The 22082-nt window shown below is 32.9% G+C and overlaps 3 protein-coding genes across 6 annotated transcripts in view; all 3 read right to left on the reverse strand.

Moving 5' to 3' along the window:
- LOC130674684 (teneurin-m) overlaps positions 1-22082 on the reverse strand; it is a 247571-nt gene that overhangs the window by 171002 nt on the left and 54487 nt on the right. For all 4 annotated transcript variants that reach the window (XM_057480088.1, XM_057480092.1, XM_057480091.1 and 1 more), the window contains exon 2: positions 20776-20856. In XM_057480088.1, coding sequence (XP_057336071.1) covers positions 20776-20791 — 16 coding nt within the window. In that variant the 5' untranslated portion in view covers positions 20792-20856. The remainder of the gene's footprint in view (positions 1-20775; positions 20857-22082) is intronic.
- On the reverse strand, positions 15978-18112 carry LOC130674689 (cytochrome P450 9e2-like). The gene has a single exon (XM_057480098.1). The coding sequence runs from the start codon at positions 18074-18076 to the stop codon at positions 16583-16585; it is 1494 nt and encodes a 497-aa protein (XP_057336081.1). The 5' UTR covers positions 18077-18112; the 3' UTR covers positions 15978-16582.
- On the reverse strand, positions 18263-19811 carry LOC130674687 (cytochrome P450 9e2-like). Its single transcript, XM_057480096.1, has one exon. It carries the CDS (start codon positions 19771-19773, stop codon positions 18265-18267), a length of 1509 nt encoding a protein of 502 aa, XP_057336079.1. The 5' UTR covers positions 19774-19811; the 3' UTR covers positions 18263-18264.

The raw sequence follows: 22082 nt of genomic DNA on the forward strand, positions 1-22082 counted from the left end.
ATTGACAATTAGTGAATATTCACTTGAAATTAGTGAAAAATCACTAATTCATATTTAGACAGTAAAAATACATGTACAGTTGCACCTTTTCTATGTCCTGATGTTTAGATTTTCAGAGTTTATGGTAATTCATGTCCAGCCGATACCTTTTTGCTCTGAAGTCGCAATAATTCTTGTAGAAATTTCCTTCCTCTATAAATTTTCGATGCCTCCGTGATAATTTTGACAGAATCTTCAAGACCTGCAATCTTATTTTATTTGTAACGTCAAAAATTTCATTCCGAAAATTCAAGCTCTTTAATCATTTCCCCATAAAAATTCTTGTTAACGACTGATTGTTTTCCGTAAAAAAATGCTGGAAAATTCCGAAGGTGAAAACAATAATTTTCTTAATTCATTTGTTTGAAAATAATTTTCCGAGCGGAAGTTGAGTTGAAATGGAGAGCGGGCAGTGAATTGTGACATTTGTCACAAAATACGCACTGACCCAAACGGCGTGAAACGAATTAAACGCCAGAATAAACACGCGCAACATTTAACAATGGACGCCGCTGGTTCTGGGTACTCGAGAATTAAAATATGGGCGGTCGGAACGGCCGCTCATGGATCACCAGATCATTACGAGGTAATAAATCTTTCCTTGTATACACTCCTATACTATTGTTACGACTGCTATATTCCATTCTCTTTGACATCGACGACAAAAAGTGATATTCTGCTACAGATATCGATTTCCAAATTTACACCCTGTTTTAACTGTCATCAATAATTTTATGCACTATTCCCGTATCTGTGATGCAATTTCCTCTAGTTTGAGTACCCACAATACTATATTATTTTCTAAAAAAAATTTTCTCATTATTACTCATAATTACATCGATATATTAATTTTTATATCAACCTTAGTCATGTGAGTACTCCTTTGACGCAGAATCGCATCAAATACTCGAATGCAATGCTCATTAACCCCCAAAAAAATTTGAACATGAAAATTATTATTTCTTTCAATTCGAAATTTTTTCTCCGACAATTCTCAAAAACATAATTACTCTCACTCAATCAGGAATCCGATTTCCTCTAGTTTGAGTACCCACATCACTATATTTGCAACACAAAAAAACATACGTTAAATAAAACCATTATATGTGCCCTCATAAATCACATGATGACCATCTCATCCAATCCTAGGCTTGTGGGTACTCATTTTACACGGAATTTTATCGAATTCACGAAAATGACACGCATTTTTTTATAATAAATATTTTGTCTCACTAAAGTGAACTTTTAAGATAAATCGGTTTTTTATTTATCTCGAGTTTATTATTAAATAAATCTCAAAGGTAGTAAGCGAAAAAAAAAATGATAAGTAGAAGCTATTTCCTGAAAATCAAGGTTTTGAACAGTTTTCTTATTTCGTGAAATTTCCCTTGATACTCGTTTTGTCTCTTCGATCTTGTTCTTCCATAAGCCACTTACTCCTCTATAAACTTTCCTCCTTAATTTCCCGTGTCTTTCACACTGAAATCGCCAGTTTAATTTTATAATTGCTTCTCGCGAAAAAAAAAAATATATATATATATTCTGCATACAAATTAAAACGGCTTTAATTATTTAAATTGATATTAAAAGCTCATACATTTATTAGCATGATAAAAAAAAAAATTCAGTACAATTTATTATTCTATAAAAAATGTTAAAATAATTGACCTAGTTGTATGCCCACAATTCAATTGAATAAGTAAAATTGAATAGTAAAAATTTTATTGACAATAATTCACGAAATTTCGTAAAACAAGATTTATTTACATTTCTACTAGTGGCGGTGATAAAAAAGTAAATAAATATAAAAATGATTTTTGTACTGGTGGGAATTGAATGCGTTTCGTGACTAGAGTACATGAAATGTCAGGAGTAAAGTAGAGTGTAGAGCTAGTACGAGGTGCGGCTTTTGTCGTGTCACATCTAGGACGACATTATATATCAAAACTGATCGAGGAGACAGGAAACATGCTTGGACTATATGTACCAATATATTTATAATATCTGTATTTGTCATACTTCTATATCAACTATTATATCTATATGATTTATTAACGTATCTCATATTTTTAGACAAATCGGTCTGTGAAATTTTTTTAGGGAAAAATCAATACGAAATTCCAATTCGTCATAAAATTCCACGTTAAAAGAGTACCAACAACGATGTGTTACAAATTTATCGAATTTCGATGTATCGAATAAACTTACTCACCCCTTTTCTAAATAATTATCGTTTGTATTTCGTCTAAATTTTATTATTAACCATCTGTCGAATTTGTTACATGCGATATATCGATTATATAGTTAAATTAATTTAATAAGTTCGATTTATCGAATCGTTTCATATCGATGCATCGATTGTAAGACGTAATTTAAATAAAATTGACCCAATTAAATAAAATGAATTATTAAAAACAATAATAATTATATTGTCAGTCTTAAAAGTATAAGGATTAAAAATTAGGGGAGCGTCAAGTCGATCTAAGTCGTTGAGTACTTGGGAAAAGGACGTTTGTCTGTTAAATTCCTCGGTACGACGCTTTTATATCCATTTTTAACGACACTGCAACCCTTCTTTCTCTTTTTTCCTCCATCCTCCTTATGTTCTCGCTCCCTCTGTTTTTGCTTTTACACTCAACTCCACTCAGCTCTTGGCCTCCACTCCACACTCTCTACTTCACCCATAATACTCAACACAGCTCTACTTTATACACCCCAGCTTCCAGCTTCCAGATTCCCGCTTCGTTTCTCGGTTGCTCCTTCTCTCTTAAACCTTTACTACTTATATACTACTACACCAGTGTGATATGCACAACCCGCAGGATTTTCACACGCTCCGAAAGCTAGAAACAAAGAGACTGAGGATTTTAGGGGTTGCCTCAAGAAAAACCCACTTTTCACCCTCTCTATCTCTCTCTCTCACTCTCTCTTACGACATTAATTGCTAAGGGTTAAAATTCAACCATCATAAAATACTAGCTCGAGTGAGTGCATTAAAATTAAATTCCATTGAAAAAATAAATTTTAATTAATTAACATCCAAGCATACAAAATTTAGTTTATTTTATCGTAGACCTAACTGGATACCACTCGAGGGTGATGATAATAAAAAAAAAGAAAGATGTTTCTGTTGTCTTCTCCGTGACAAGTCTTAGCAACAATCATCCCAAGAATGCTCGAATAGTCGCTCAGGGACCTTCAGACGCGATGACACCCCCACTGAATTATGCCCCTCGTAAATCAACACATTTATTTTTTTTTTACTCTTTATAGCTTCCTGCCCTCAAAATATATGACCCAACTTATAAAAATTATTGCTTATGAATTATTAAAAAATAAAAAATAGATAATTTTAGAAAGTCTCCCATCAGCAGTTAGGCTGCCCGACTTTCAAACTGCCTGTTTTCCTACTTAAAGAAATTCATTCATCTACAATCGATATTTCTTTAGAAGGGGTTGTTTCTCCGAACATTTTAAGCGATTACCCGACTCTTTATTTTAAAAATCACTACTTCTATAACGATTTCAATAAAAAATTTCAAATGATCGAAATTAGTGATTTTTAAACTTTTGACATTTTTCCTATAAAATTATACTTCTTACTTCCGGTTTTGCTTGAAAGTGGTCATAAAACCTTCTTTGTCATATTCTTCAAATGTATTGATTCATATTCTCAATAAAAGTCTCCTAGAAAATATAAAATTATCAAAGGATTCCTTTCAGCAATTGGGCGTCTCAACTTTAAAATCGATCAAGTATTTTTATTTATCTATGATCGATATTTTTCTGACAGAGCTTGCTTTTCCAAACAATTTAAGTGGTTACCCAGCTCTCTACGTCGATAATCACCTATTCTATAACGATTTCAATAACAAATTCCAAATTATCGAAATTAGTGATTTTTAAACTTTTGACATTTTTCCTATAAAATTATACTTCTTACTTCCGGTTTTGCTTGAAAGTGGTCATAAAACCTTCTTTGTCATATTCTTCAAATGTATTGATTCATATTCTCAATAAAAGTCTCCTAGAAAATATAAAATTATCAAAGGATTCCTTTCAGCAATTGGGCGTCTCAACTTTAAAATCGATCAAGTATTTTATTCATCTATGATCGATATTTTTCTGACAGAGCTTGCTTTTCCAAACAATTCAAGTGGTTACCCAGCTCTCTACGTCAATAATCACCTATTCTATGACCATTCCAACAAAAAATTTCAAATTATCGAAATTAGTGATTTCCAATTTTCCGGTTTATTTCGTGACAAAAAAAGCTTTTAACTTTCTTGATGGGTTAAAAAAGTTATAAAACCACTCTTAACATATTTTCTTGACATATTTATTTAGAAGTTAAACAAAAGTCTGTTATAAAATAAACATGTTTATCTATAAAACGAAAATAGTAAGTAGAGTAAGAGAACGAATGCGGTTAACCGAAAGCTTATTCAGCGATACAAGACCCTTTATTTATCCAGGATGACACGTGACCACATTTTCGCGACTACACTTAACCACCAGCACACTGTACCATTGTTGTTGTTGTTGTTGTTGCTGTTGTTATTCGCAGCTGCGAAAAGGCTTCAGGCATATCATACATTTGTGACCCTGAATATTTCTCTCCTTTCCTCTTCCTCTATCTTTCTCTTTCTCTCACTTTAATAGTAGTACAGTACGTGTGTTGTTTACCCTCGCAATCATATATATCCACAAACATAGCGCACAATTAAAGGCAATAATTCTCAATGAAATAACTACAGCGTGTCTCCTCTCTACCGAATACCCAGGATTAAATACATATGTCAACAGCTCTATATATTTATTCATTTATATTCAACAAATACACAGGAAACTCTTTCATCTTTTCCCAGACTTTTCTATTAATTTATAGAACGTTCTTGTTAAATAGAAAATCTAAACATGCTACGAACATGTCATCTAATTTCGAAGCATTGATGCATCCAGCCTGGTTGGATCCTATCAATACCAACACTTGTCTCGATCTACCTACTCAATGCTACCCGTCTAAATTCAATACCTTGCAACCTCAGTACTAGTTCAGCCAGCACTTTGCTACAGAATATGTCATGTTTGCTTACGTACTTAGCATCAGTGTTAACATTTGCTCTTGCTATCACTGATTGCTGTTCTAATTCATACCCTGGTTCAGCGAACTGTTATATTGTCTTAGATATTTTTAAGACCACCGCATCTAGACTTGAATGGGGCAGGTGGGTGGCTGGATGAGATGAGATGAGGAAGGAAGAAGGTTGAGGTTTAGGGCCAGTAAAGTTATACCGCCACAAACAACGGTTATTGCTCGACTTAAAGCCCATTTCGGGAAGCTAAGTTCTTTGTTAAATAATGACCGCGTAATGCATCCTTTGGAGAGATTACGTGGCTGAAACTCACCGCTAATGGCTTAAGACACGCTTTAACAACATTTAATAATACCGTTAATAATTATGACTCCTTTGGATGATGGTTCAGCATAATCGATACTGACGAAATTTGTCTGGCTGATATTTGCCAAAGTGAGTAAATATTATCGTCGGACCATCTTGCCCTTGGTATAGAGCGAACAAAGCAAAGGGGTGAATTTTTTAGCTGAAACATAAACTATTCGGGGTCGAGTCACATCCTGTCCATAAATTGTAAGTTGGCCCGGTGGCTCGGCGAGTTGACAGCAAAGCGGCACGCACTGCGATGACGTTACTGGTACTCTTTGTCTTTGTAGACAACAAACTAGAGAGTTGGTTAGAGTATGTTGGATATTGTATGTAGTTGTTGCACGACAAGTTAATGGTCATTAGCGAGGCGCAACTGTTTTAAATCTTCTGGTGACGTGAGAAGGAGCTCGAGGTGATTTAGGGCCGTGTAATATCCATCAAAGATACTACCAGGCCATTTCCTCGTCGTTATCACTTTACTGCTTTACTTTACAACACTTTCGTAAGATAATTATATTTAGAATAAAATTTTGTTTTTTATTAATTTAACTAAACGTTAACACTGATTTTATTTTTGGATTTCTGACTAAATTTCCTATTATTTGAGTACCCACATCGATATATTTGCTCTCCAAGATAAATATATCATACAAAAACGACATATATTAGAATATATATTTCTTGGTGACCATTTTATTAAAACCAAGGCTTGTTGGTACTCATTTTACGCAGAATTTCATCAACTTCCCAGAAATCACAGTCGTTTTGCTTGAAAAATTTGAAAAATTTGAAAAATTTAATAAAAAATAAAATTTATTTTTTTTATTAAACTGCATAGAAAAATAAACGTTTTATATTGTGTACAGTGTACACAATAAAAATAAAATCTAAAAAGTATTTTACATAATCCAAAAATCCGGTCGTTGGCCTCAGGCAAATGTCCGAGCTGTTTATGTTCGAGTCGTTTGGAAGTGTCGCCAAATGGTCTAACATCTCCATACTATCCCGTAGTATTGCTTTCTATATCGTATTTACATCGAACAAGTTAAATTCTCAAGTACGTCGTTGGCAGTAACATCACAGTATAAAGAAATTCCACACAACAATTCACCATCACCTTATTTCAAACTTTATTTTTATCTTAATATTTTATTTAAAATACTTTCATGTATTTTATATAAAATTAAATGCCCAATAAATATATTATAAAATGGGAATAAATAAAATAAAAGGCAGTCTAGACATTAATGGGGCATATTGTTAGAGAACATGAGTACTAGTTGGCGTTAATTGCCTCGGCAATCCCTCCTTAACAATCACCCCATCCTTTTCTTCCTCTCGGCGTACAAAATACCCACCAACCGGTATTTATTATCAGTAAGCGTAATTTACGCATAAATAAATGAAAATAACTTGGGCTTATTTAGGGGCTCGTTAACCAGATCTACTGTTATTGCCGACAGAACCTCTGACTTAAAACCCACATCTCTAGCGCCATCTTTATTTTTTCGGATGAAAATATGATAAGCATCTAACCAAAGTTTTACTGGATTGCGTAGTTCAGATCGGTTGATTGATGGAAAAAATAAATTTTCGAAATTGATCTCTCACATGACCAATTTCTTTTGTTGAGCCGCTATAAGATGCTGTCCCGAGTCAAAATTAAAAAGGTAATTTGAGCCTCCAAATCCTACATGAGGGTAAGGAGGTTCAAATCACCTTTTCAGAATATGAAGATCCATGCATTAAAAAGGTAATTTGAACCTAAACGTGGTAACTTTGTCCGCTTTTACCAAGTTTAGGTTCAAATCATCTTTTTAAAAAGGTAAAATAAGCCTCCAGAGCCTAAATTTATAGATCGAGTAAGACTCTCATCGGATCGCGTACAATTGGTAAAGAAACAGAAGGGAAAAGGGGGCCACTTATTAGAAATGGCTGCCATGATCGAAAAAAATTTGAAATTTAAAAATTCCAAAAATAATTTCTTAGCAATAAATGTTTTGTTGTGAGTTAAAAAGTAACAAAATTTAAAATATTAATAATAATAGGTAAACTTATATGAGTAGGCGTTCGAATAGAATAGTACTATGTCATTCGAAATTCGAATTGAATAATTAGAGCCTTTGACTTATTAGTATATGATCAATTAATTATTTTACGTGAACAATAAATACAAACGAAGTACTGAAAAACGGAAACTGCCGAAGAATTTGAAAAAACCTGCTGAAAAATAATCTGCTGCCGCCGGGATTCGAAACCACGACCTTACGAATATGAAGCACAACCACTGCCGCACTGCTACTCGGACGCTCACGATCAGTTGGAAATATCTTTATGTATAACAATAATATCATGCTAAAGAATTGAGCTCATTCGAAGTTACAGATTAAAAGTATGGTAGGCCATGGAGGGTTAAAATACCATTTTAAAAAGGTGATTTACTCCTTCATACGCTACTTTTAGGACATCGAGGACTTAAATAACATATTACATTCAGCGGCAAGTGCAACATCAAAAGAATTGAGGCTTTGGAGGCTCAAACTACTGTTTTAATTTTGACTCGGGGTAACTCGTTCGGGGCCGCGTAAGAATTTTCGCGCACACGGACGATGTAGAAACGATTTAAGGCCAATCGATCGACAAAAAAAAAGCTGATGATGGGTCGACCCTTCAGAGGACCAATTTTGTTGTGAGCCGCTATGAAGACGAATTGAACTTATTTTTTGTTTTTTTGAAATTCAAAACTCTGCATCGACGCGATTTCCAAAAAATTCAAAAAATTCTACCAGTGACCTTTAACACATTGAAGTTTGTACTGTGAATGTTTAATATCAAATTGGATAAAATTTCATAAAATACCTGAGAGCGAATCCTGAATAGGATTTAATGAATATTATTTTAATTGAAATCTTAGCCTAGAGCTGTTCAGTAAACGGTATTGGACTGTCTCGAGCACTAGCCTGGTCTCAAGCTACTCAGAACCAGCTATCCGGTGATACAACGGAATGTCCCATCGGCTACAAGTGCATACTAAAACCAGGCTATCCTCTATCCCAACCCAACTCCATCCCATTCTATCCCAAGTGTTTAACATCCCCATTCTCACTCGTTTAATTTCACTAAGTTGACTATTTCCAAAAAGCTTCCACCGAATATTTGGATACCATAAATGTCGAGGTTAAAAAATCTATCGAATCTCTCCGATATCAGTGACCTGTAAGTAATAAATTAAATATAAATTGTTTTACACGACAATTGGTAACGACCGCGTTACAGTGGAACTGAAAATTCGTTTGAGTAAACATCAGACTACTGGATGTTTACTAAATCGAGTTGGATAGTTCTAGTGTTGTGATACACCAGAGTTCCGTACAATGTACTGATACACATAAAGTATCATAGTGAGCCAACAAAACTTCAGTCCCGAGTCTCTATGCTGGTCTATACACAGTTTGACGTTTACTCGAGCGAAAAAATGGATGGATTCTATTCGTGAATAAGGAACGTTTACTTTGCACTCGACCTGCTCCACTCAATCAGTCATACATGCTCGCTCATTCGTTCATTCGCGGTACTTTTATATTTTATGTTTGCCTATACTCGCTAAATCTCCATTTTATTTACTGACCCATTTTACCCACCTTCGAAAATCATTGATCTTGTAGATTATTTAATGCCGAGTAAACCGAGTTATTGTTTAATTAAATCGGTTAATTAGTTTTTGAGATATCGCTGCCGAAAACATTCTCGTGTATCGCGAGGGTCGCGGATCGAATCCACATCAAAGTAATTTTTTTTTTTTTTTTTTTTTTTTTTTTTATTATGGACATTCCTGAGTTCTTTTATTTTTTAATAAAAATAATGAAATTGGGTATTGAATAAAAGTTTTAAAAATGAAACAAAAAACTAAATATCAAACATTGTAATTAAAAAATGCTTTGATCTGGTTTTAAGTAAAAAATTTCCATTGTTAATTTGACTGTACACATTGTTTGCGAACGTTTAGTATCTGTGACATTTGGCTCTTTTCAGCTCTTACCACCTTCTACGGGAATATATTCCTGTGTATAGACGTGCCGACGACGAGAATAAAGGACGATAGTATGTCATAATTGCCAACAGGTCATTTTTCATCACTTGTTCTCGTTCCTACTCAGCTGTTGTATGAACAAAGAACCTTCCTATGATTAATCATCCAATTTTTTTATCATTTTTAAGAGTATACGAATATTTTTAATACATAGTACTCATTAGTCATTAGTCATTAATAATATTATTTATAACTTCTCATTTTTTAGTTTAACGATCCATACTTTTATTATTTTTCATATATTCCACTATAGCTCTTAAACTATTGGGTTTATGAATTATTTTATTAATATTTGATTTATAGGAAATTTAATTTCCTTTAATTTCGTATTGATTGTTATTTTCCATAGAATTAATATTTTAAAAGTTACAGAGCTTTGAAATGTTCATTTCAAAAATCCAATTTGAATTTGGTGATAATAACTATGGTTACTTAAAATCGGTTATAACTCATTAATTATTAGTTTTATTGATTTTTTTATACAAAGTTAATTTGTAGGAAATTAAATTCCCTACAATTTTGTATTGATTGATATTTTCCGTAGGATTGATATTTAAAAAGTTACAGACTCTTATATAAAACATATTTTTTACAATTATTAATTTATTTAAAAAATATCAGGATTTGAACCCACGAGTTTTTGTTGCCCAGTAAAATGTCAGAAACACTTAAAATAAATATAAAAATAAAGTTAGATGTGCTGTGATGTCGAAAATAGATCCGACACTCTGAATCGCCTGAAGCGTCATATCAACAAAATTCGATACAACCCCCGTGAATCTCAGTAACACCAAAAATCCCTCGGATACAGCAAACAAATCGGTACAACTAATAATTACCCTTCTCGCAATCCTTACCCCAGCCTATTTCACGCGTCGCTGACACTAATTTCGATTTTCACTAGACGTCGCTACTGTCTCATTACTCTTTTTATTATTTTTTTTTCCACCTAACCCGAGGGTCTGACTTATAAAAGGGAACCATTGATTGAGTGAATTCGAGTGACTTGTCACAGTTTTATTTTAAATCGCGTAAAATTTTTTTCTTTTAATATTTTTATTTACTTGGTGTAACTCCGAAGACTTTAGTTGTTTTAACAAGTCAATGTAACTGACAAGTTACAGCCAAACAAATGAATCAATCCAAGTTTAGAAATACTGATGTTGGTCCGACTGTACATCAATCAACGAATCGCTCGACGGTAACAGACTAGACTCGAAACAGGTCAAGCTTGTCTTTATAAATGTACTTCTCCTGAACGGATCGATATATTTTTGGTTTTTTTTTTTTCAAAATTATTGCCAAAGTTCCTAAAAATTTTTTAAGACCAGTCCCAAGTTTATATCTTGTATACTTTTCGAGTTATCAATTTTTAAAATTAAATTTCTCAAATAAAAATTGAAATTTATAAGATTATATTTAAAAAAAAAGTTCAAGTACTTTTATTTTGTTATTAAAAATGTAAATATACTAAGTATATATTCACACGGTTTTTATTATCGTTACAAACAAATATAAAAAGTTTTCTAGGCACGTTAAATTTTCATTACCTACAAAGTTTGAATATTAAAATATCACTTCATAGCATATTACGATCGTAAAGAAATAACCGTATAATAACGCCGTGATAAAGTGGAAATAAAACACATTTTTAAATTTTTATTATTTACTTTCAGCAGTAAATTTTTATTCCATTATAACGAAAAAAAAAAAAAAAAAAAAAACATCCAAGACCGGGATTCGAACCCGCGAACTTATACTGGGGTCTAAAGTCTAGAAAAAGCCGTCAGAGAGATAGAAATGTGAAAATAAAAATGGACATTAATTAGGCTATTGTGAGTCTTGTAGAGAGAAAATCAAGTGAATGGGGTAAGATGGACAGGAAGTAAAATTGTAGACATAGTAACTAGTACGGGTAAATTTGGTAATGATATTCAAAAGTTTTGACCGTTTGGTAGATTACACGTTATGAGGATAAACTTTGCTCGTCTGTGTAGTCTAGGTCTAGTCTAGTCTAGCATCGTCAGTAGTTTCTCGAGAATAAACTACTAGTCAACTGTAGTCCTAATTTTCTCAACACCATCTAAACTCACTGTTGTTTCCTCTGTCCTCATAGTTCTCACCTAATAGTATGCTAATCTTATGATCATGGTGATCAAGGTAATTGACCAACTAACCGCTAATTTAAGCTCAATTTTTATTTTACAATTATCACACTAAATTATCACACGAAAATTTGAATAGCTGTCACTCGGATTCAAATTGTCGTATTGTTAAGAAAAACAATTTCTAGCGAAGCTCGAAATATCTGCTTTCATTTCTCTCAGATCATTTTAGTGTCCAAAAATATTCCAGAGGCAATATGGGCCACGATTTGCCAGAAGTTGAATCACACAGTCTATTTTTTTTTAATTGGAGTCTTAAAACTCGCAGAAAAGCTTGTATTTTAAGCTTTAAAATAAGCTACTGGAAAAGACTGTACGACAATTAGGTAATGAGTTATAAATCGTCAAAGCAAAAGTTGTAATTTCCACTGGAACGTTCAATAAAACCGGAAGTAATTATCGTATAATAATTTTAAAAAGCGGAAATTAAAGGTTAGACCACAAACTTTGATGAGTAGAGATCTATAACGAGCTAAGAAAATATTTATCAAGAGGTCCAAAAAATAGTTGAAGATGTTCTGAGATTTAGAATGAAATTTTGTACACGGAAAGAAAATTATGGGAAGTTTTCCTATGCATTATGGGAATGGTTCCCATAATGGTATGGGAATAGTTCCTATACCACTATAGGAATGGTTCCCATATATTATGGGAACTATCCCCATAATAGTATGAGAATAGTTCCCATACTATTATGGGAATGGTTCCCATATTGGTATAGGAACTATTCCTATAATATTATGGGAACTATTCCCATAATGTTATGGGAACCATCCCTATAATATCATAAAATCTTGTTTTTGCCCAATAGTGTAGAAATTTCCCAAAATTTGAATTTTCTTGAATGTTTTGTGCTGACAAAAAATTCTTGTTAAAAATTTTAATGTTTTTTTGCCAAATACGAATTTTTTTTTCAATGTTTGAATTTTTGTTTATATGTTTAATAATATTTCTGTGTATTGTAGAAGTGATTACCACACTTCTTTAAATTAATTTTTCCATGATAATATGAGAACCATTCCCATAATATTATAGAAAGTATTCCTATAAATTATAGGAACCATTCTTATAATTATAGGAACCATTCCTATAATTATAGGAACCGCTCCCATAATTTATGGTCGTAATTCCTATGATGGTATAGGAAAAAATTTCACAAAATTATGGGAACGGCTGCCATAATTTTCTTTCCGTGTAAGCGAAATTACGATAAAAAGATTTTGATGAGTTCAATATCTGGTCTGAATTCACTCCGGATTTAATGCGCGTTCACTCCGCAAAATTTTTCGAGTGTGTGATATTTGTAAAATGATAAAATTGTTAGACTAGCGTTCATTATTGAGGAAATTGTTTTAAGATAGGCTCAAGGTTTATTATAGAGGTAATTTAATAATATTGTATAATGCAAGCGGATGAGATTTGGATGAGAAAGTTTAATATAATCTCGGAGTTCTGTATATTTCTTATCCCCTCGCAAATAGGTTTCTCCGTTTTTCCATCGCCCATCGCCCTATCGTTTCATTTCTCTTTTCTCCTGTTATGTGGCCCCGTCTTCCCCTTTTTGGTTTTATCCTACAGTCTGTCTAGCCTATTACTTTCGGTCCCCCGATTCGAGTCATTTCTACTTGTATGTTCCTTTTATTTTGTCTTCTCCCCAAACTATCACTTATATATTGCTTTTTAATCCTCAATATTATCTACTGTTTTACACCTCTCTATTTAATTAAATTATTTCATTTAAATCTATACAATCATTGTCCAGATTATATTTTTTCATCATTAATTTTATTTTCTAAAATTTGCATCTTGAAAACTCCTGCAGATGCAGACTTTAGGTTTGGCTTAAAATTCTTCTTAGGCTTGACTCTAAATCTGATAAAATTTTCATTCAATTATTTCAAATACTTTTTGAAAAAAATAATTTTTTTGATCCTGGGATATTTGAATTTTTTCATCACTTGAAAATCGATTTGTAAAAATTCATATTTTAGAAACTAATCAAAATAGAAAGTTTTGGAAAGGCTCAAAATTTTCGTTAGACTTTTGGCTATAATTTTAAAAAATATGATAAAATAACTTCAGAAAGTTTATGAGAAAAAAATAGCCAAAGTGAAAACAAAAAAATTTTTATAAAATGACACACTTTTAAAAAATGTCTATAAATCTTAACTTCTGGCGATTAAAAAAATCCATCTATTATCTCCTCATTGTCATTTCTAAGAATAGAAACCGCTAAATTACCTTTTAATCGATACCTTTTTTTAATTTCCGCGAAATGATTAATGATCTCAAGGCTAAAAAAAAAAATAATAAAAAAATTTAATATTAAAAAATATTTAAGTAAGCGTTAGCCTACTTTTTTATATACATTTTATATACCATACATATGTTGATATATCTTAAGATTTTGTTTCATCATAAAAGTCTTTGATCATCGACGTCAGCGAATAAAATGAAATATTGCGCTATCAAGACGGAAAAATAATGCGATACTTAAACTTTTCATCGACAAACTATATGAAGAAAAGATATTTATTGTTTTCTAGAAGCACTCAAACAACTTCAATGTTCGTAAAAAAAAAAACTTTATTTACAAAATATCTCAGCTTTTTTTAAGAATAAATTTTATCTTTTTCTTTTTACGTATTGTAATTACTCTGCAATTATTTGTGAACTTAACCTTTACGATAGGTCAATTTAAAGGTTATTTAATATTTAAGTATGAACGAATCATAAATTTAATCAAAATTAACAATAAATTTTGTATTGTAAAAATTTCAAGGTATTTATTAATTTTTTGACTTTGGTATTGAGTTTTTAATTTGACATAAAAATTGTTGATAATTTATTTTTTTGTAAACACATAGGTGCCTGATGATGTCAGAATAATACTGACGAAACGTCGCATGTTAAAATAAATGAAATAAAAAACATATCATCATTTGGTCTACAACATCCTGATTTTTAATTAATTATAAAAAATAACCTTAACAAGGATCTCCCGTGTAAAATAAATTCGTTCCAAAAAGATTCCAAAAAAGTTCCGGATGTGGAACTTCTAAACATGAGACAGATTAGAATTTTGAATGGAACTTTTTTGGAACGTTAGTAATTTTGATGGTAAAAAAAAAGTTTTTATGATGAAATTTAGAGTCAGAAAAGGACGTCCTTGGAACTTTTTTTGAATTTTTTATGGAAGTTTTTTTTGTTCTATAAAAAATTCAAAAGTAGTGATTTTTAAACTATTTTGGCATGCGTTTCTGGAACGTCTTTAGTCTACAAAAGATGCAAAAGTAGTGATTTTTGAATATTTTGGAATGTCTATATAAAATTCCAAAAACGTCCTTTTTTGACTCTAAATTTGCTTTTTTACCAAAAACTTTTTTTTACCATCAAAATTACTAACGTTCCAAAAAAGTTCCAATCAAAGTTCTAATCTGTCTCATGTTTAGAAGTTCCAAATGTGGAACTTTTTTGGAATCTTTTTCGAACGAATTTTTTTTACACGGGCTGAGTACAGAACAGTTTGAACATGTGTTTAATTAAAAAGTTGTAAAGCTTTGTCGTATGATTATGATGTAATTATTCAATTTTTCTCGTTCTCTATTAAATTTCCAATAATTTTGTATCGATTGACATTTTTGATAAAATTGATATTCAACGAACTGTAGACATTTTAAATTTTATCATCAATAATTTTCATTTAATTTTGTATTTATAATGATACTTACATTGAAAGGACTGCATCTCATTAACTATCAGATTTACGAGATTTTTCGCCACCACCAAATTTATAGAGAATTTAATTTCCTATAATTTTGTATTCAATACTTTTTTCGATCCAATAAATATTTAAAAAGTTACAGGCTGTTAAACTTGACTATATTTAAAAAAGACTTGATCAGGATTCGAACCCTCGACCTTTGGATAAAAAAAAAGTAGAATGATAAATATTTAGAATATAATTAACGTTCCTAAAGCAAAATAAACGAGTGCATGTGTCTGATGTATCTTAGGATGTGTGGGAAGAAGGATGAAAAGAAGAAGCAAAAGTGTCGACCTTGTCACCCGTCACCTGATAAATCGTTTCGCGCTTCTTTGCCCGACAGCTCGCGTCTTCTCTTGGCATTATCATTTTTAAAGGCATAACAAATGATCAACGCTACAATAAACTCTATTCACAAACTTTTCTCTCCAAGGTTATTTTTAATACAAATAAAAAAAAAAAGTTAAATATTTATTTAAAAATGTTTTTATTTCTCATAAATTTATCGCTGAGCAAAATAACTTATTACAGTATTCAAAGTGATTAAATTGAGTTGCACAAGACAGATTGCGGTTTATATTTAGTTGTAACAAAAGCTTGGAGTATAATCGATTAGTTGGTTTCGCGTTAAGATACGACGTAGGCGTCACTGTTCTGTTGTTTCCACTATTTTACTGCTTACTGTTACAGATAATCGATCTATTAACATCAGATGCAATTTCTATCCTACTATACTCACTCTATTATGTATTACACACATATCTATATATATATGACGTGATTGTTATTGACAAATCGTAACATTGTCGATGACGTTGACATTTACACAATGCCACTCATGCATACATTATAATATTGATTATTATTGCTATTATTAGTTTTATAAATTTATTTATTTGCATAGCAATTCACTTTTTTTTAGTAAAAGATAAGACGGATCGTTAAATATTCAAATCGTACGAATATAATGAAATTAAGAAAATTTTTTTTACGGCCTATTTCACTCCAATTTAGAGAATTCGAAAAAAAAACTGTATTTTTTGGAAATTCAAAAATTAAGATGACCCGTTTTGCCCTAAAATCTCGATTCAATGTCAACCCAAAATCCACCTTCCGCAGTCATAGTAAAACTATTTTTACTTAATCTCATCGGTCGTACCATTTTCTTGCTCGGTTTCAAAAAACACTTTCTGATTAAATAAAAAAACAGTATTTTGGTCTCCAGCAACGCGAATCTATTGCCAATGCACATTCTCGGTCCAATACCAAACGGAATGTAAGTCGGTGAGTTACTGGTGATTATTCCATTGTCCAGAAATCGGTCGGGATTAAATTTATCCGGCTCGGAATAGTGATCTGGGTCCCTATGAATTGGGTAGACTGGAAACCAGACGCAGTCACCGGTCTTTAGAAGGTATTTCTCTTCCCCAGGCATCACTGAAGGGAGTTCGTAGTCTTTGACACAAACCCGGTCAGCAAAAGGCGCAATCGGATAAAGCCTCATTGTCTCATTGAGGACAGCTTCTAAATATTTCATCCCATTGATCGCTTCATAACTCGGCATTCCATCAAATTTATCATGTACCTCGTCAACTTCTTGCCGCAATTTTTCTTGGATCTGAATATTTTCCGCCAGCTCGTGGGCTACGAAACACAAAAACCCAGATGTTGTATCAAAGCCTCCAGCAAAAAAAATAAATGCCTGAGCTGTCATATCTTGGATCGTAAGTTCTTTTGAACTAGACCTTGACTCCATCATCAACTGAATCATATCCGGTCGGTAAATATTTCCTTGGTCGCGTGCCTTGATCGTATCACTGACGACTTGGAGAAAAAAATCATCCGCTTCTTTATCAAAGAGTTTTATCCTCAGCAATTTGAATAAATTCGGAAAACTTCTTAGACAAAAAAATTTCAATGACAAAATTCCATCAAAATTTGTTGACTTACGACCGATTTCGTAAAACTTGTTATCGGGATCTCGGAGTGAGTCGACAGTAATTCCATACGCGCAGCTCGCGATCACGTCATTAGTGTACCGAGTAAATGCATCCTTAGTTCTGAGGGTAAATAACTGACTTTTTGCACGCTCATGAAAATAGTTTACAAAGTTTTCACTGCATACACGCATTAATTTGAACATTGTCTTCATCTTGCTCGACGTGAACGCTGGGCTCAACAGATTACGAATTTCTCGCCACTCGTCACCTCGAAGTGAGAACAAATTCTTGCTAAACAGCAGATCCAAACCCGGATCCGCGAACCCTCGGTGATCAGTAAAGTTGTCAAAGCTTTTTATTCCCACTTCCCTCACTAATTCCGGATCACGAATCACAATCACTGGTGAGTTGAAATCATAGAATCCAAAGTACTTTGAAGTTTTGTTGAGATTATAAAATTTTTGCAAATGTTCTGCTAATGAAATTTTTCGAAACAGTGGCTCCGCCATATTCCCAAAAATTGGCCATGGCTTTATATAAGGTATTGATGTATTTGAAAACTTGTCTTTTATTTTCACCCATTTGATAATAAGTAGAGTTATTATTAATGTTATTAAATAGTATAACATTGTGAAAGTTAATCGCAGAGTGCTTGGAAAACGACTGAATATTTATCAACTGGTCAATTTGATTAAATAACTTGCATAATATGATAAGATTGTTTGCGAATTCTTTTTATCGTGAGATTAAATAATCTTTAGATGTATTAAGCCGACCCATTTAATCCCACACTAAATAAAAGTGATATTATCTTGAACTACTTTCTGACTTGAAGATCAACCCAGAAGCCTCCTTGTGGAGTCATCGCGATACTAGTCTTACTAAGTCTCAGAGGTCGTAGCATCTTCTTGCTCGGCTTGAACCAGCATCTTTTCACCAAATAAAAGAACAGTATCTTGGTCTCCAGCAGCGCGAATCTATTGCCAATGCACATTCGGGGCCCAATACCAAACGGCAAATAAGTCGGAGAGTTGCTAAAAGCTTTGGCATTGTCCAGAAATCGTCCGGGATCAAATTTATCTGGGTCTGGATAGTAATTTGGGTCTCTGTGAATCGGATAGACTGGAAACCAAACGTAGTCACCAGCTTTCAGGATATATTTGTCTTCCCCAGGGACCACTGGAGGCAACTCGTAGTCTTTGATGCAAACTCGGTCAACCATTGAGGCTATGGGATAAATCCTCATGGTCTCATTAAGGAAAGCGTCTAAATACTTCATACCATTGATCGCTTCGTAACTAGGGTTCCCATTGAAATCTTCATAGACTTGGTCAACTTCTTGCTGCAACTCTTCCTGCATTTCTGGATTCTCTGCCAGATAATGGGCCATAAAACACATCAGACCCGCGGTCGTATCGAAACCGGCAAGAAAGAAAACAAATGCCTGTGCAGTCATGTCTGTGATATTCAACCGGCCATTGTGGTTTGGGTTTTTGGTCTCCATCATCAGTTGTATCATGTCAGCTCGGGAAATATTATTTTCACTGCGCACTTTAACAGTATCGCTAACCAATCTAGTAAAGAACGTATCTGCGTGAGAATCGATTAACTTAAGCTTTAGCCATTTCGACAGTCGTGGAAAACTGCGCATGTACAACATTTTGTAACCCAAAGAGCCTTCAAAGTTTGCGGACTTACGTCCAATCCGATAAAAGTCATTGTCTGGATCTCTCATTGAGTCAATTGTGATTCCGAATGCGCAAGTAGCGATCACATCATTAGTGTATCGTGTGAAAACTTCTTTCGAGGCTATTGTTTGTGATTCTATTTTACTTTTAACCATTTGCTCAACGAAATAACTCGAAAAATTGTCACTGCACTGACACATTAGCTTGAACATGACCTTCATCTTGCTGGATGTGAATGACGGGCTCAATAAATTACGCAACTCCCGCCAAGTGTCCCCTCGTAAAGAAAATAAATTTCTACCAAACAGAGGGTCCAATGCTGGATCCACAAACCCACGGTGGTCAATGAAACTGTCAAAGTTTTTAATCCCAATATCTTTTATCAATTCGGGATCGCGGATCACAATCACCGGAGAGCTAAAATCGTAGTATCCAAAGTATTTGGCCCGAGGATCCAAGTCGTATATTTTTTTCAATTGCTCCGGAAAAGATATTTTGCGTAAAAAAATCTCCATCATATTCCCGAATATCGGCCATGGCTTTATATAAGGAATCGATGTATTCTCAAACTTGTATGGTGACTTTAACCAACGGATCGTTAGTAGAATTATTAGTAGAGTTATCAGGTAATAAAGCATTTCAAGATTTTTAGTTGCTTTCAACTGCAAAACTGCAGACACACTGACTAGTTAATACAGCGCAGGATGATTAGATTGAATTTATTACATAAGACGATAATGCTGACAGTTTATTATGTCAAGTTTGCGAGACCTTGACGTTAATGAGACGGCGTTTTCGCTTCCATGTAAGTAACACATGATAAAACTGCGCACTTGATAATTGCTTGCACTTTTTTTTCCTTATTTCAAGTGGTTTATTATTTATTAAATCTACTGATGCATAACTTCAAGTGCTAATTTATCTCGAGTTATTAAAAAAATTAATGACAATGTTGATAAATTTTTTTTTGTCCATTTATCAGTAGTTTAATTTCAAAAATTGATATCTCAGAAACCAACCAAGTTACGGAATTCAACGAGGGCTTAAATCTTTAGTCAGGCTCTCGGGTGTAATTTGAAAAAAAAATTGATTAATTTATTTAGAATAGATGACTGTAAAAAAAATTCCAAAATGTAATATTAAAAGAGCTTAATAACAAATACGCGTGAATAATCGAGAAATAGTAATCAGGAGCGTGAATGACGAAACGTACGCGTACAAATGCCATAGAAACGGGATCCTCTGAACAACTCTGATAGTTTCGAAGCTGCCATTCAGACCACGTAAATTGCTAACCTAACTTGTTTGGCGGTTTTAGCGGTATTTGATTAGTTGAGTGAATTTCCGAACTATACTAGACAGTACTTGCTCTCACTCACTCTCTTTCTCTCTCTTATTCTCTCATTCTGTAGCTATATATTGTACTATTGAGTATACACATCAATAAATTACTCCTAGTGGACTTTCTATTATATGAATACCTTTATATAAATATATATGTATGTGTATATCAATATATATCAATGGGTTTATTTATATGCAATAAAGTTATCCATTACCGCTATTTATACTCTCTCTTACGTGTATTGCTGATTTTATTTATGGGGCATTAATGAATAATCGAGGCCGTATTGACTCACCTTGAGTGTAGTTCATGTCCAAATATCATTCACGGCTCGCTGTTACTCCTTTCAGGAGTTTTATTCAGTCTAGTGCAACATCTGCAACAAAAAATTTTTTTTTTTATAATTACTGTCTTAAATAAATTCAAAATTATGATTTTGTATGAAAAAATGCTCAAACAAGCGTGAAAAATAATTTTTATAAAATAAAAACTAAAAATACCTTGGCCGGGAATCGAACTCACGACCTCAGAATAGAGATTCGAAAATTGATAATCCGTTTTTTTGACATAACTCGAAAAGTTAGTGATCGATTTTGATGATCCAAAGTTTTGATTACTCAGTGATAAATTCTTCGAGATACTGACCTGATAAATTGGCGGGGTAAGATGGGTTGGTAAAAAAAAGGTAGAATGAGTCATAGTTGGTATTTTTTGTTCGCAACTATAACGGATTTTGGGTAAAGAAATAGTTGTTGGGTAGTTTAGTATTGACAGGTCGATAAATCAGTTTAATTAGATGACATTCCAATGATCATTAAAGTTATAATCTAAAACCACTGGCAATTGCATTTAGCGATGGGGATTGGGGGATGGTGTTGAAGCTAGATTATATAAGCTGGACGTTAATGCGGCTTCGAAATAGTTTTCGGAACTAATTTACTCGGCTAGCGGCGCCTGGAATCGCTGAGTCCGGTGAGATTTCTCTTACTCTTTATTTTATACCTTCTCCACGAGAAACCCTCGCTCGTTAACCACCAATTGTCCCTCCTTATTTTCCCATTCATTTATCACTTTTTACGTTTTAAAATTTAATTCTCAAAATTAATTATTTTCTTACTCCAATTACAATTTATTTTTAAAAAATCATATTTCAGTAACTAATCAAGATACGAAATTCTGTAAGCGCTTAAAAATTTTATTTGAGCTTTGGCTACAGTGTAAAAAAAAAAATGATCAGTTCATTCGAAATAGTTTCTGAGATAAAAATTCTTGAAAGTCAGGCCATAATGAATTTGTAAGGAAATAAAATTTTTGGTAAATAAAAAATAATATGGGAAATGATAAAAATAAATAGCCTACATATTTATTCGTGTCTGGTAAGAATGCCTTAGAACGGAATAAAGGTGTGATGGTCAATATAGGTTATATTGAAGCCACAAAGGCTGCATACGGAATTTTTATCCGTCAGGATCTTAACAGATCATGAAGACGATAGCTTGGACTCACGCCAGATAATCAATTCAAGAGCTATCCGGCTCCCTATAAATATCTATAGATATATATAGATAAGATCCTTTCTTCCATTTTTTTCATTCTTTTATT

Source organism: Microplitis mediator, chromosome 9, assembly GCF_029852145.1.
Source record: "Microplitis mediator isolate UGA2020A chromosome 9, iyMicMedi2.1, whole genome shotgun sequence".
Taxonomy (NCBI): Eukaryota; Metazoa; Arthropoda; class Insecta; order Hymenoptera; family Braconidae; genus Microplitis; species Microplitis mediator.

Bases quoted from the DNA above. Each gene is read 5' to 3' on its own strand.
- LOC130674687 (XM_057480096.1), bottom strand. From the start codon at position 19,773: ATGCTTTATTACCTGATAACTCTACTAATAATTCTACTAACGATCCGT.
- LOC130674689 (XM_057480098.1), bottom strand. From the start codon at position 18,076: ATGTTATACTATTTAATAACATTAATAATAACTCTACTTATTATCAAA.